The sequence below is a fragment of the Talpa europaea genome (genome assembly GCF_964194135.1).
Source record: "Talpa europaea genome assembly, chromosome: 2".
NCBI classification, from domain to species: Eukaryota; Metazoa; Chordata; class Mammalia; order Eulipotyphla; family Talpidae; genus Talpa; species Talpa europaea.
Window position 1 is genome coordinate 143,895,273 of NC_140068.1, and position 16,030 is coordinate 143,911,302.

At 41.4% G+C, this 16,030-nt stretch overlaps 1 protein-coding gene across 4 annotated transcripts in view; it reads left to right on the forward strand.

Annotated features, from left to right (window-relative positions):
* The window catches only part of KIAA0319, a gene marked incomplete at both ends in the record, with an annotated part of 68,881 nt that overhangs the window by 25,929 nt on the left and 26,922 nt on the right, over positions 1-16,030 (forward strand). For all 4 annotated transcript variants that reach the window (XM_084228829.1, XM_084228831.1, XM_084228830.1 and 1 more), the window contains 5 exons: positions 1,056-1,143; positions 2,367-2,459; positions 4,954-5,086; positions 11,311-11,539; positions 15,897-16,020. In XM_084228829.1, coding sequence (XP_084084955.1) covers positions 1,056-1,143; positions 2,367-2,459; positions 4,954-5,086; positions 11,311-11,539; positions 15,897-16,020 — 667 coding nt within the window. The remainder of the gene's footprint in view (positions 1-1,055; positions 1,144-2,366; positions 2,460-4,953; positions 5,087-11,310; positions 11,540-15,896; positions 16,021-16,030) is intronic.

Below are 16,030 nucleotides of genomic sequence, written 5' to 3' on the forward strand. Positions count from 1 at the left end.
TAAGAGGGATTTGATGATAGCTTTTTTTTATTTGATTTGCTTTCTCCAACATTGTAGCTCAGGGAAAAGAAGCTGGTTGCTCAGCGGTCCCTGTGGTGAGGGGGGACTTGAAAAGTCTGTTTTCTCTCTCTTGCTCTCTGCCATGTTAGAGGCCACTTTTTTTTTTTTTTAAGATTTATTTATTTTTATGCAAGAACGGGGTAAAGGCCAGATGTGCAGGAAGGTGAGAGGATTCACCAGAGACAGAGTGGGGAACAGAACAGGCAGACTGATGAAATACACTGCTGAGTGGAGCAGCGGGCGAGATAGGAGAGGTCTGCCGCGCCATGTGGGACCCTCACCGGCCGGCCGGCCAGGATCAAACCGGCACTGCAGAGGCTGAGGAGAGCTTCACAGTGCGGTGCTCAACCGCCTGTGCCACCAAGGGAGGCCCAGAGGCCACTTCTTAATCAAGCACATTTCTAGAACTGCCAATAATGCCATTTCAGTTCACAAGTGACTGTCAAATATTGCTCCAACATGTCATCAGCTCGCACGAAGGAATATACTCTCATCTTGGCCTACAGGATAAATAAAACGACTTAGCCACTAGAGAAATGACTTCCCACAGGATGGTGGTGTTGTCTTTCTCTCCTGAGACTATATGGCTAATAGTGCAACACAAACTTGCATGCCCCCTTGTCACTTATGACTGTCTCTCAAAGTGGGGTACCCAGACCACGGAGAGCTGACTTACCAGAACTGCTTGGTGGAAATGCATGATTCCCATACATGTAAGTTAGAGGGGTCATCCTTGACCAGTCCAACTCATTTAAGCCTCTGTCAAGGTCATGGATCTGTGTAATTAATCTAAATGCTTTTCCAGGGGATCTTCAGTAATCTAGAGTACAGCTGCAAATCTCTGGCATTGTCTTCACAGATCCAAATGAGAATCCCTGAGCCCCTTTATGCTGACTTTCTCTGTGCTAGCTTTGGGGATGTTTAAGACTTTTCTGGGCAGTGGACTCCTCATATCTCTGGTGTGTTAACTTGTGCACCTTTTCTTTCCCTTGCAGTTGTCAGTAGGACTTTACGCCTTCAAAGTAGCAGTTTCTAGTGAAAATGCCTTTGGAGAAGGATTTGTAAATGTCACTGTGAGGCCAGGTAAGCCTGTATAAAGGAATGGCCTCTCCTGTACAGGTGATCTCAATCTTGTTGCCTGAATGACATAGTAATATATTTTTAATTTTTTTTAAGATTTATTTATGCATACAAGAGCTGGGGTATAGGCCAGAGGTGTGAGACATGGGAGATGACTCGCCAGAGAGGAGGGAACAGAACAGGTAGATCAACCGAAATACACTGCGGAGGGGAGCAGTAGTCTAGTCAAGAGAGAGGTCTGCTGCACCATGTGGGTAGCTTCGTGCTGCAGTGGTTGTGGATAGCCTCATAGGTTGCATTTTAACCCGTTGCACCACCGGGGAGACCCTATATTTTTGATTTTTAACTTTCGGTGCTATTGCAGAGAAAATATATAAGGGTTATGTTTTTTGCCTGCTTCCTGTCTAAGTCTGAAGTACTCACCTGACACTGCTGTTCAGGGTTATAAGGCCATTGCCTGCTGTTCCTGAGTTGTTGCTAATTGTCCCTTAGCCTTCTTTGTGACAGCTGCTGCATGTACTCTTCTCATCCATTCCCCTGACTCACCTTTACCTTAGATGAAGGGGCATTTCACAAACTTGCCGCTGAGGAGTCAGGAAAATGTATGCCCAGGGCATTCAAGCCACCACCTGCCCGTCGGTCAGTGTACTTGTGGAGTTAGAAATAGGTTGCCTCCAGCCAGGTGGGCACAGCCCTGGCTCAGTCAGCAGAACATGGGCTAGCGTTGAGCCTCTTCCCCCCTCAGGCAGACTGTGAGCACAGCCTGCACAATTCAGGTGCCACCTCTGTGCCAACTCCACCTTTACCTGAGGGGCTGACAGCTCTACCTTTTGCACAGTTTGTGTGATTATTATTATAGATAAAACATGGTGGTGGGGGGTGGTGCCTTCAGTGAAAGATTTCAGATCCATTTGATCATGGGAGCTAAAGCAACACTTTGTTGCTCCTTTTTTGCAGTTTCATTCTCTGACTAAACCCTTGATTCTTATTACATGTGCTTATGGAGCCTGGGCTTACATACAAGGAGGCAAACCCACAGACTGGTTCTGAAGATGTATGGGAAGGTCCAAGACTTTAAAAAGCAGTCCCGTAGTGGAGGACTGTGGGATAAACACCAGCTGGCCAAGATGATTTTTACCAATTTTTAAAAAGTAGATGATTTTATGGGGTGATGACAGGTGCCTGTGAAAAGTGAACTCACCAGTGTCCTTTTTTTTCTGTCATAGCCAGAAGAGCCAATCTGCCACCCAGAGCAGTAGCTTCTCCCCAGATACAGGAGCTCACTTTGCCTTTGACGTCAGCCCGCATCGACGGCAGCCGTGTGTATCCTGTGATCCTTCAAGGGTGTTTTTGCCTCTCCCCCCATGAGGGTTAATGGGTGCTCTCTGTCAAGGTGGGAAGGACCTGGGGACCTACACACAGAGAGAGGAGCAGCTCCCCCTTTAGCATTGTCCTTAAAAGTCTTTGGTTCCTTCATAATTTCTCTATCTCAGGCTCACTGTCCCTTAGTTATGTCTCATTTGTGTATGAAAACTTTTTATTTGTATTTTTTTTAAGATTTATTTATTTATTTATACAAGCACTGGGTACAGTCAGAAGTGCGGGAGGGTGAGAGAATTCACCAGAGCCAGAGTGGGAGCAGAACAGACAGACTGACGAAATACACTGCTGAAGGGAGCAGCGGGCAGCAGGAGAGGTCTGCGTGCCATGTGGGACCCTTACCGGTGGCCGGGGATCGAACTGGCGCTGGAGAGGCTGTGGGCAGCTTCGCAGCCCAGCACTCAACCGCTGCGCCACCAGGGGAGGTCCCTTTTTATTTTTAAAATTTTTTAAAAAAGATTTATTTGTTTATGCATACGAGAACTGGGGTATAGGCCAGAGGTGTGGGGGTGAGAGGATTCACCAGAGACAGGGTGGGGAACAGAACAGGCAGACTGACTGAAATACACTGCTGAGGTGAGCAGCGGGCGAGTCAGGAGAGGTCTGCTGCACCATGTGTGTAGCTTCCTGGCTGGGGATCAAACTTATTTTGCAGTGGCTGCTGATAGCTTCATAGGTTGTGTCTTAACCCCTTGTGCCACAAGGGAGGCCCTTGAAAATCACTTTGAACAGATATTGGAAGGATTGCCTTCTGTGAGTATGAGAATCTTCTGTTAATTTAATTAAGACTCCATCCTTCTGGAGGTGGCAGGGGCCCTGGTATAATTACAGGTGTCCATGCAACTGAGACTCCACTGAATCCTATTTTGTGTTTGACAGTATATTAATATGTAGGTTTATGGATGTACATATATATTTGACAAAATACGTTCAACAATAACCCTGTAGGGCCTCCCTGGTGGTGCCAGGGATTAAGCACCGCACTATGAAGCAATCAGAAGCCCCTGCAGCACTAGTTCGATCCCCAGCCAACCAGGGGGCTACCCACATGGTGCAGCAGACCTCTCCCGTCTCACCTGCTGCTCCTCTCAGCAGTGTGTTTCAGTCAGGCTGCCTGTTCTGCTCCCCACTCTGTCTCTGGTGGATCCTCTCACCACCCACATCTCTGGCCTGTACCCCAGCTCTTTTATGCATAAATAAATAAATCTTTAAAAAGAATAAAATTATTAAAAAAAACAACAAAACAATAACCCTGTAACTAGTGTTTAGATTGTGCATTTAGTCACAAGGCTAATAGCAAACAAATTCTGTAGAGTGAAGAGTATTTGCCTTGGTTGTTGGGGGTAGAGAACTTGACAGCCACTAATGCTGTTCTGTCATGCAAGTCTATAGATATACAGAGATCATATTAACAAAATAATTTGTATCTAACATGAAGATAATGCATATTTTGAATAAAGATATTTTAAAATAAATAAAATATTTATATGAGAAAACCCATTGCATTTTGATTCAGTTTGGCTTGGGTACAGGAAATGGTTCAGGATTATTAATCCTCCCCATGCGTTGTTCTTTCCTTAAATGGATTAAAGGAAACGAACTCCCTTCTAGGCCCAGGTTTCTGTGATTCTGTAGAGCACATTTTGTTGCTCTCTTTTAAAATAGAAATGGGAAATTTTTACAGGGTGCTAATGCCTTCTTCTGGATTTACACCTTAATGATTAAGATAATAAAAGGTGTTTTATAAATTGTAAACATCTCTGCATTGTATGAATCTGTCAAATACCTACTCATAATTACCAGTAGGCGATCATATGCTGTAGTTGAGGTGAGTAGAAGTAGCATTTCAATGTGCTTCACTTTGCTGACTCTTGTTTTTTGAAAACAAATGCCCTGTTGCTGTGTTTTTTTTTTTTTTAAAGATTTATTTATTTATGCATACAAGGGCTGGGGTACAGGCCAGAGGTGCGGGGATGGGGTTGAGAGGATTCACCAGAGACAGAGTGAGGAACAGAAACAGGCGGATCTACTGAAATACACTGCTGAGGGGAGCAGCAGGAGAGACAGGAGAGGTCTGCAGCGCCATGTGGGTAGCTCCCTGGCCTGCCAGGGGATGGAACTCGCTGCAGTGGCTGCAGATAGTATCATAGTGCTGTGCTTAACCTCTTGCACCACCAGGGAGGCCCCCTGCTGTGCTTTTTAAGTACACAACTGAGTGGGAAAAACCTCACTCAAATCTGGTGGAAATCCAGGAGAAAAATGCTGCTGATGATTAGAGTATGAGAAAAAATACCCTCCTTCCATTGAAATCTATGCATTTATATAATTTCATAGAAAAGCAAGTTTAAACATGCAATAATATAAACTACAAACATTATGTTTTCACATTCTTGCATTTCATTTCAGTTCTCATTAGTTTTTTAATCTTCCTAGAAAGTACAGATGATACTGAGATAGTGAGTTATCACTGGGAAGAAATTGACGGGCCCACCAGAGAGGAGACGTTCTCAGCTGACTCCCCTGTATTACATTTGTCTGACCTTGTTCCTGGTAACTACACTTTCAGGTAAGTGGTTTCCCCTCCTTCACTGTGCTTTCCACAACTTGTATTTTGAATATTTCCTCAAATTGATGCTTGTATAACTGCTGCTTTTCATTTTGATTGAGAGGCAAGGCAAATTTGGTTTTCTTTTTTTTCTTTTTTTCTTTTTTTTTTTGTGGGACCCTCGCGGGCGACCGGGGAACGAACCGGCAATGCAGAGGCTGTGGGCAGCCTCGCAGCCCAACGCTCAACCGCTGCACTACCAGAGGAGGTCCACTTTTCTTTTTTTTAAAGATTTATTTATTTATGCATACAAGAGCTGGGGTACAGGCTGGAGGTGCAGGGGTGAGAGGATTCACCAGAGACAGAGTGGGGAACAGAACAGGCAGACTGATGAAATGCACTGCTGAGGGGAGCAGTGGGCGAGACAGGAGAGGTCTGCTATGCCATGTGGGCATCTCCCTGGCCGGGGATCGAACTTGTGCTGCAGAGGCAGCGAATAGCTTCACAGTGCTGTGCTTAACCCCTTGCGCCACCAGGGAGGCCTAGATTCGCTTTTATTTGGGGATTTTGGTTGGCAGCCACTTTAGACATTAATTCATCAATTGACATGAATTATAAGTGCCTGTTTATGGGACACATTTGGTCTTGGTTTTCAGGACTAGGATGGGAATAGCATCTTTTGACTGTGTTGAATTACATGAAAGAATATTTGTGTCTTATTTTTTTTTTCTGAAGATTTATTTAATCTAGAACCAGGGTACAGGCCAGGTGCGAGGGAGGGTAAGAGGATTCATCAGAGACAGAGTGGGGAACAGAACAGGCGGACTGACTGAAACACACTGCTGAGGGGAGCAGCGGGCGAGACAGGAGAGGTCTGCTGTGCCAGGTGGGACCCTCGCAGGCCGGCAGGGATCAAACCGGCGCTGCAGAGGCTGCCACAGCTTCTCAGCGCTGCCCTCAACCGCCTGTACCACCAGGGGAGACCCAAGAATATTTGTGTCTTAAGAGTCAAAGTGAGGCAGAGTAGTGGGAGAGTTTCTGCATCATTTTAAAGCTTTTAAAGGTAAAACTGAAGTATAATAAACTGTATATGTAAAGTATAGAAGTTTGTGAGTTTTGATATCTCGGAGGCCATCATCACAATTAATAAGTATTTCCATCAACCTCCCTCCACCTTTTCTCATGCCCCCTTCTGGTTCATTTCATCCATTCCTGTCCTTAGGCAACCACTGAAAAACTTTCTGTAACTTTAAATTATTTGTGTACTTTCTAGAATTTTATTTAAATGAAATTGTACAGTATGTCCTCCTTTTTGCCAGAGTTCTTTCATTCAGAAAATGTTTCGGAGATTCATCCTTATTACTGTCTGTATCAATAGTTTGTTCCTTTTTCACGGCTGATTACTATTCCACTATATAGATATACCACAATCTATCCTTTCATCTAGTATGGACATTTGGGTTGTGAATACTTTCGACTTTTACAAATAAAACTGCCAGAACATCTGTATACGAGTCTTTGTGTGGACATATATTTTTATTTTTCTAGGCTAAATGCCCAGAAGTAGAAAGGCTAGGTCGTGTAAAGTCTTTCCCAAAGTGGATATATGTAAGTTATATTCCTATCTTCAGTGTATGAGAATTCCAATCTCCATATCCTCACCGAGATTGATGTAGTCAGTTTTTAAATTTTTAACTAATTTGTCTGGTTTGCAGTGTTTCCTATGGTTTTCATTTCAATATTCCTCATTTCAAATGATATGAAGCATATTTTCGGTTGTTTATTTGACATCCATATACGTTCTCTTTGAGATAAGTATTCAGCTCTTTTTTCATTTAAACACTTGCATTTTTTTTCCTTCTTATTTAGTTATTTCTGGGTTCTGAAACAAGTTCTTTAATTGATATATGTGTTGTAGATATTTCTTCACAGTATGTGACTTGCCTTTTTATTTTCTTCATGGTATTTTTCAAAGAACAAAAGTTCTTTATCTGTGTTTTCTTTTATGTTACATATTTTTATGTTTCTTATATCTCAGTAACCTTTGCCTATTCCAAGATTACAAAGATTTTCTCCTATTTTTTCTAGAAGTTTTATAATTATAGGTTTATTTAGATCTATGATCTATTTTGAATTATTTTTAGGTATTGAGTGGAATTTTTATTAAATCAACATTGACTCATGTGATAAATCCTATTTGGTCATGAAATTTTTTGTGTATAGTATTGGATTCTACTTGATAATATTTTGGTAAGGATTTTATGCTTATCTTTATGAAAGGTAAAGTTTATGCCTCTTCCTCTACCTTTCATCCATGTTTTTGTATGAATTTTAGTATGAGGATAATCCAGGCCTAATAAAACAAGTTGGGTCTATTCTCTAAAACATCTGTGAATAAATCTTTGAATGTTTGATAGACTTAACTGGTAAAATCCTCTGGACCTGGGGTTCTCTTTTTGTTAATGAATTCAATTTCTTTAATAGATGTATGGCTATGCCGGTTTTTTCTTGCGTCAGTTTTTGGTAAATTAAATTTTTAAAGACATCTGTCCATCTAAATTGTCAAATTTGTTGGCATGAAATTGTTTATAGTATTTTCATGTTTTCCTTTCAATGTCTGTAGGATGCTGTAATTCTTTTTTCTTCCTTTCTTTCTTTATTGGTCATTCAAGCTTTTATTTAAAGGGAATGATCTATGATTGATTTTAGATATTGTTGAAAACTTCAATTTACTTTGTTCTTCTTTTCACGGCTTAGAGTAGAATCTGAGGTTATTTCCATTAGATCTTCCTTCCCATTAGATCTATTCCTTAAAAGGTAATAGAGCTTTTAAAGCTAAAATTTTCCTCTAAGTACTGCTTAGCTGCTTCCCACACATTTTTGAATATTATATGTTTAAGGTCTCGTATGCCCTTTTAGGTATCTGATGATTTCAGAGAAGCTGCACATAGATATGTCTTCATGAATACTCTTGAATCTGGCCCGGCTAAGAAATTCTCAAGCATTTGCTGGATTCATCTTTGACTGAAAGGTCCACAGAGGTACTCTAAAGTACCTTAGATTTTATACATGTTGCAAAGCCTCTGTTTGGGTTTATTTGAAATCTTAGTTTAAAAATCAATATACATCATTTCATGTTGATTAGGGTGGTTATTGTTTTAAGAAAAGGGAAATAAAAAGTGGTGGCAAGGATATGGAGAATGGGAATACTTGTGTGCTGCTGGTAGAAATATAAAATGGTGCAGCTGCTGTGGAAAAGAGTTTGGCAATTTTTCAAAAAAATTAAGCATCGGTCCTCCCTGGTGGCCCAGGGGTTAAAGACAATGCTATCAAGCTATTGCCAGCCACAGCAGCATGAGTTCGATCTCCTAGCTGGCCAGGGAGAAACCCACATGGCGCAGCAGACCTCTCCTGCCTCGCCCGCTGCTCCCCTCAGCAGTGTATTTCGTCAGTCTGCCTGTTCTGCTATCCACTCTCTCTGGTGAATCCTCTCACCCCCTCACCTCTGGCTTATACCCTAGTTCTTGTATGTATAAATAAATCTTTAGAAAAAAAATATTAAACATAGAATTACCATACCTGCAATTTCACTTTTAGGTATGTACCCAAAAGAATTGCTTACAGGGACTCAAAAATATATTTATACACTATCTTAATATTTGGGTTACTATACAAAAATGCCATTGACTGGGTGGCTTATAAATGACAGAAATTTATTTATCAGGGCCTCGTTGGTGGCTCAAGGGGTTAAGCACAGTGCTGTAATGCTATCTGCAGCCTCTGCAGCACAAGTTTGATCCCAGGCCAGCCAGGGAGCTACCCACATGGCACAGAAGACTTCTGCCTCTCCTGCTGCTCCCCTCAGCAATGTATTTCAGTCAGTCTGCCTGTTCTGCTCCCCACTCTGTCTCTGCTGAATCTTCTCACCCCCCTGCTCCTCTGGCCTGTACCCCAGTTCTTGTATGCATAAATAAATAAATCTTAAACAAAAGAAATTTCTTTATCATAGTTCTGGAGGTTGGGAGTCCAAGATCAAGGTATCTGCAGACTCGTGTCTGGTGAGGATACACTTCTTGTTCATAGATGGCATTTTCTCCCATGTGCTTACCTGGTGGAGGGACAAAGGACCTCTCTGGCCTCTCTTTCACGACGGCACTGATCCCATGCAGCAGGGTTCTACCTTTATAACCTAATCATCTCCCAACCTCTCGTGATACCTGTTAGCCATAAAAATAAGCACCAGAATATATGTTTCAGTAGACAGAAGAAGATTAAGTAACTTATAATTCTGTTATTTAGAAATGCCTTTAGCTATTTGGTATTTATATTCACAGTTGCTTTGCTAAACAATCATATGTTTAAAATATTTGTTTTCTACTTAGATCAAAAAGCTATCGTGTACTCTACATTTTAAGTTTTGCCTTTTACAATTAAATTTTTATACATGCAGAATTAATTGTGTATCTACTGTGGTTAGATATAATTTTATTTTTCCATTTGGATAATTAATAATTGCCCCAGTATAATTTATTGTCTAGCCTGTTCTTTTCCAGTCTGCAAGGCCATATCTTTTCTGTCACCTTTTCATATATGCATGTTTTTGGACTTCACGCTTATCAAGAATATTCATGCTATTAACTATTCTGACACATCATATTTGATGCTGTCTTGATATATTGTAGTTTATTAATTCAGCACCATTTTTCAATATCTGGGTAAATATCTTTTTTTAAAAAAAGATTTATTTATTTATGCATACAAGAACTGGGGTATAGGCCAGAGGTGTGAGGGGTGAGATAACTCACCAGAGACAGTGTGGGGAACAGAACAGGCGGATATACTGAAATACACTGCTGAGGGGAGCAGCGGGTGAGTCAGGAGAGGTCTGCTGTGCCATGTGGGTAGCTCCCTGGCCTGGGGTTGAACTCTTGCTGCAGCGGCTGTAGATAGCTTCAGAGGTTGCTTCTTAACCCCTTGCACCACCGGGGAAGCCCCGGGTAAATATCTTGTAGCTAAATTTTGGAGTACAAGGAAAATTTCTGAATCAGAAGCATGTATGTTTTTAAGACATTTTGATACATGTTGCCAAATTATTGTCTGCTTGTCATCTGAAGACTTTGCTAGGGTACATTCATGGGAACTTTATGAATTGAAAGTCTAAAGGAATTTCAAAGAGGTTTTTATCAAAAGTCTTTCTATAGTGCTTTATTTATTGGGATAGAATTCATATATAGTAAAATGTCACCATATAAGGTGCTTTTGATTCCATTTTATTTAACTACTCCTTACTGTCTGATGTGGCAGGTTTCTGCTGCTGTTCCTAGTTTACCAGGAAGAGATTACCTTGTGGGTCCAGAATGTGTTCTGGCTCTGCCTGGTTGAGGAAGAAGGACCTTAGTGTTCAGTTTTCTATGAGAGTCAGAAATGGAGTTTGGATCTTGGTAGTGTGGAGTATGTGGGATGGTGTGGAAGGAAGCCCAGAGGATAGAGTACCCTGTTTTCGTCCCTACAAATAAGACTTGTGGTCTTTCTGTAACTTCATTCTCATATTCCTGATTATACATGTTTAGCATTCATCTCCAAACTGACATCTTTGCCCCAGAAGGATGAAGTGACTTTATTTTACTGATCCAATGACCATATCAGGCAGGAGTTTGCTGGATGAGGGTCAATGCTGGGCTCTTTGTTGTTTGTTTGTATGGGTGAAATGTTCACTTATATTTGAAAGTGCCTAATCCTTAGTCCTAGGAGAAACCTTAGAAATCATCTAACTTATGCTGCTTTGCAAGGAGTGTCCTGCAAACATAATTATATGAAGATCTCTAGAAGAGAATCAAAAATTCCCAAAGTAGTGAAGCTGAAATATCATGAGTGATTTCCTGTCTCTACATGCTCAGGCCTGAGAGCAGGAGTTGAACCAGAGATATTCTTAGTGCCAGTTATTAGCAAGAGACTTCTGTGTTGGCTGAAGATTGTTTCTTCATTCAACATCTCAAAGATTATTCGGAAACCTATTTAAGATAAAACTGTGTCATGTGAATATACTACTTGCAAAAATAAAATAAAGCAACAGCAACACACATAACAAAAAATATCTCAAGTCTCTGTTCCTTTCTCAGCTTTACCCTCGAAATCCTATCTGTATCTCTTCTGAGTTGTTCTGAGAACTACGAAAAGAGCAGCTAAATTAACAACTTACCCCTAAGCATATTTCTCTGTGTAATGAGTTCCCTTCCTTCTTGTAGATTGACGGTTACAGACACGGATGGAGCCACTAACTCCACAGTTGCAGCCCTAAGAGTCAACGGTGCTGTGGATCAGCCCCCGGTAGCCAATGCAGGACCAAATCGGACCATAACATTGCCCCAAAACTCTATCACTTTGAATGGAAACCAGAGCAGTGATGATCACCAGATTGTTCTCTATAAGTGGTCCCTGGGACCTGGGAGTGAGAGCAAAGAGGTGGCCATGCAGGCAAGTTCTTCATCCTGCCTTCAGATTCATTTGTCATATATCTTTCTGTCTGTCTAGCCACCCATCCAGCCATCCATCTGTCTATTAATTTATCCATCCATCAATCTATCCATCTGCCTTCTAATCCATCCATCCATCTATCCATCCATTTATTCATCCATCTGCCCATCCATCCATCCATCCCATCCATCCATCCATCTACCAAGTGTCAGTGGGGACGGAGGGGAACAGTTAAATTCAGAAAATATGTTTTATAATATTGTTGGATTGCAACTATTAGCAGAACACCTAAACTCACAAATCTCCCAAGTTTAAATCACTTCCCCTCACCCAGTCTGGTGCACAGAATAACAATTAAATCACCCTGTGTTGACAACTGGTTGTTTTTGGGGAAAAGCCATTGAAATCAATTAGATAAACATATATGCTTATTTGGGGAGCATTCAGAGGTTAATTTGGGAAAAGCCCGGCCCAATAATTGCTAGAGAAACATTATTTTAGTACTAGGAGAAACCTTAGAAATAATCTAACCTAAACCTCCTTACCAGAAAATTCTCCCTTTTTTGTTTCTCCTATTTTTAGAAACTCTGTGTTACCATTTCTGGATCCCATGATCACTTTTTAAAAGCTTTTTGTACCTACCTTTTGATTTGTTCAAATCTTTTAAGTAGATTCATCTAAAGATATAACCTCGAATCTTTTGCTCTATATGTGTGTGCTGTTTGCTTATCCTTTTGGTGATGGCTAAAACCATTTACTTTTCTTAATAATTAGCTTATTATTTGAGAATTTAATGGGGAAAAAATCTGGTTCAAAAGGGGCTGGGTGCCAAAGAATATTTACCTTGGTTAAAAGCTGTTTCCAAAATTTTTTCTTTAAGATTTTTATTTTATTGGGCCTCTCCAGTGGCGCAGCGGTTGAGCGGTGGGCTGCGAAACTGCCCGCAGCCTCTGCAGCGCTGGTTCGATCCCCGGCTGCTCCCCGGCCACTGGAGGAGGGTCCTACATGGCGCACAGACCTCTCCTGCCGTCCGCTGCTCCCCTCAGCAGTGTGCTTCGGTCCTTCTGCCTGTTCTGTTCCCCGCTCTGGCTCTGGTGAATTCTCTCACCCTTTTGCGCTTCTGACTGTACCCAGTGCTTATATAAATAATCTTTTTTTTAAAAAAAAAGATTTTTATTTTATTTATGCATATAAGAGCTGGGGTGTAAGCCAGCGGTACAGGGCCAGACATAGGGGAGCTGAGAGGATAGGATTCACCAGAGACAGAGTGCAGAGCAGAACAGACATATTGAATGAAATACACTGCTGAGGGGAGCAGCAGGCGAGACAGGAGAGGTCTGCTGTGCTATGTGTGTCAGCTCCCTGGTGGGGGATCGAACTCTTGCTGCAGTGGCTGCCGATAGCTTCATAGTGCTGAAACAACCCTTGGTGCCACCAGGGAGGCCCCAGTTTTCAAATTTTCTTCCCTTTAATTATAAAGAATTATGTGCTCAAAGCTAGTTCTCCAGAATTTACACCTCCCGCTCCCTAGAACTCAACATGTATCCAAGGAAGTCACTGAATCCTGGGTCACAGAGCTACCTCGAAGCTCTCCACGCTTGCCCATCTGCTGCAGACATCTCTCCCTTCTTCTCTCCATAGACAATCTAATATCCCCAAAGTACCAATATTAGTGCCCTAAGATGGATTGATTAATATGTCAAAGAGGGGGGCATCCTTTTTTATTAATTGGGACAATCATAAAGATGAGCTCTGTAAACCAGACGCTTTTGTATTCGTCAAAAAGAAAATGTGCAAGGCAGCTTACTGAGACTGGGCCTTTCTGGGGAAAAGCACTTGAAATCAATTAGATAAACATATGGTTATTTGGGGGGCATTCAGAGAAATGCATTTTTCTGTTCAGATCCATTTGCTACAACATTGGCTTTTATTGTGTGCATAAGCAGTCATGTAAACATATTAATTTTGAAGGAAGTACTAGGAAATTGTACTTTCTCTGTAGGACTTTTCAGAGAAAAGTGATTAACTATGTTTTGTCGAAGAGGGGAAAAGCAATTTTTAAACAGTTCAAATTTTAGAAGTGCCCTTGTGATAACTCATTTGATTTTCTATTGGTTTTGTTTCAATTTTCCATTAAAACCATCAACAAATACACACAAGTACCTTTATCTTTAGATAAACTTGGACTCTATAAAAGTAGATATAGATTTAAAATTAAAAATTCTTTTCCTGAACCATGAACTTCAAACATGGGCAATTGGAAGCTTATCAACAATAACACAGAAACAATAATTTTAGACAAGGCAACAGCTCGGAGCAAGAAGTATAGCTGTTTCTATACTCAAGTGAAAACATGTCTTATTGACATTAAAATGGCCAGCAGACACATGAAAAAACCTATACAATCACTTATTTTTAGAGAAATATACACCAAGAGCACAATGAGACCTATTCATATCAAAAAGACTAGAAACAAGCGCTGGTGAGGGTGTGGAGGTAGGAATGCAAACGGGTCACCCTTATGAAAAGCAGCGTGGAGGTGTCTCAAAACATTAAAAATGAATTTCCCATTTGACCCAGTAATTCCACGCCCAGTCATTTATCCAAAAAATTAAAAAACAATCGTTCAGAAGCAAACTGGCACTCCCATGTTTATTGTAGTTCTGTTTACTATGACCAAACTATAGAAACCACCTAAGTGCCCCATTACAGACAGTGGGTCAAGAAGATGTGGCACAATGGAGTACTACTCAGCAATGAAAAAGATGAACTCACGCCATTTGGGGCAACACGGATGGAGCTTGAAAGGATACTGCTAAGCAAAATAAGCTAGAAGGAGAAAGATAAATACAGGTGTGGATGATGTCACTACTATGTGGAAGATAAAGTAACTAAATTAATAGTCAAATAAAGACGACCCAAAAACTAGCCCTTGATAACTGATTTCAGAACTGAAACAGCAAGGGGGAGGAGGGGAGAAAGAACAAAGAGGGAAGGAAGCACAGAGGTCTATGGTGGTAGAATATGGGTGAGCTGGTGGTGGGTGCACTCTGGTGGTAATAATTGATAAGGGTACCCTAAAATTACCTCAGTTAAAAATAAATAAAAAAAATCTTATTGAAAATTTTATGTTGCCTTAGAATTTAAAAAATGATTTTTAGTTATAAAAGTAATATATGAATTGCTTCTTGTGGTTAAAAACAAAGTTCAAATAAATTCTGAGAAAGGGAAAATACAATTTGACCTCATCGCAGTCCCTCACTGAAGAAAATTACTTTTATCCATAATGTATTTCCTGAATGTCTTCTATGTGACTGCATATGTTTGTGTTCATGCAGCGCAATCTTTCACACTAAATGCATTTTCCCACATATTGCTTAGTAACATATCTTTGAGGGGCCTCGCTGGTGGCGCAAGGGGTTAATTTTAAGCATAGCACTGTGAAGCTGTCCCCAGCCTCTGCAGGAAGAGCTCAATCCCCGGCCAGGGAGCTACCCACATGGTGCAGCAGACCTCTCCCGTCTCTCCTACTGCTCCCCTCCGCAGTGTATTTCAGTAAATCTGCCTCTTCTGTTCCCCATTCTGTCTCTGGTGAATCCTCTCACCCCCCCATACCTTTGGCCTGTACCCCAGCTCTTGTATGTATAAATAAATAAATCTTTAAAAAATAATATATCTTTGATTAATAAATACATTTTATTATTTATGAACCTACTTCATTCTTTTAAATTAGCATTTCATATTGAATGGTGGCAGGTTTGATTCTTTTCTTGTTGATGAACCATTTAGATTGTTTCCATTCTGAGCTGTCAGAGGCGGTATTTCAGATGTCCACCTTGTGTGGTCTCCTTGAGCACGCTGGCCTTTCTCCAGCATGGGTACTGAGAAGTTGAATTGCTGGGTTGAAGGGCGTGCCTAGGATGATACCCAGTGGGCTTTAATGGCATTTTCCTGGTGACACACACATTTCCTTTTGAAGCGCTGCAGATGAAGTAAAATCATTAGTTCTTCACTCTGCTTTTTTTTTTTTTTTAAAGATTTATTTATTTATGCATACAAGAGCTGTGGTACAGGCCAGAGGTGCAGGAGGGTCAGAGGATTCACCAGAGACAGGGTGGGGAGCAGAACAGGGAGCCTGACTGAAATACACTGCTGAGGGGAGCAGCGGGCGAGACAGGAGAGGTCTGCTGTGCCATGTGGGTAGCTCCCTGGCCTGGGATCGAACTCATGCTGCTGTGACTGCCAGTAGCTTGATAGTGCTGTCTTTAACCCCTGTGCCACCAGGGAGGCCCCTATTTCACTCTGCTTTTTAATATTATTTCTTTTCTTTTACATGTTTGTATTTGCTACTACTCAGGGAGTGGAGACACCTTATCTCCATGTGTCTGCCATGCAGGAAGGCAAGTATACGTTTCAGCTGATGGTGGCAGATTCTTCGCGGCAGCAGTCCACAGCTCTGGTCACTGTGATGGTGCGGCCTGGTAGGTGACA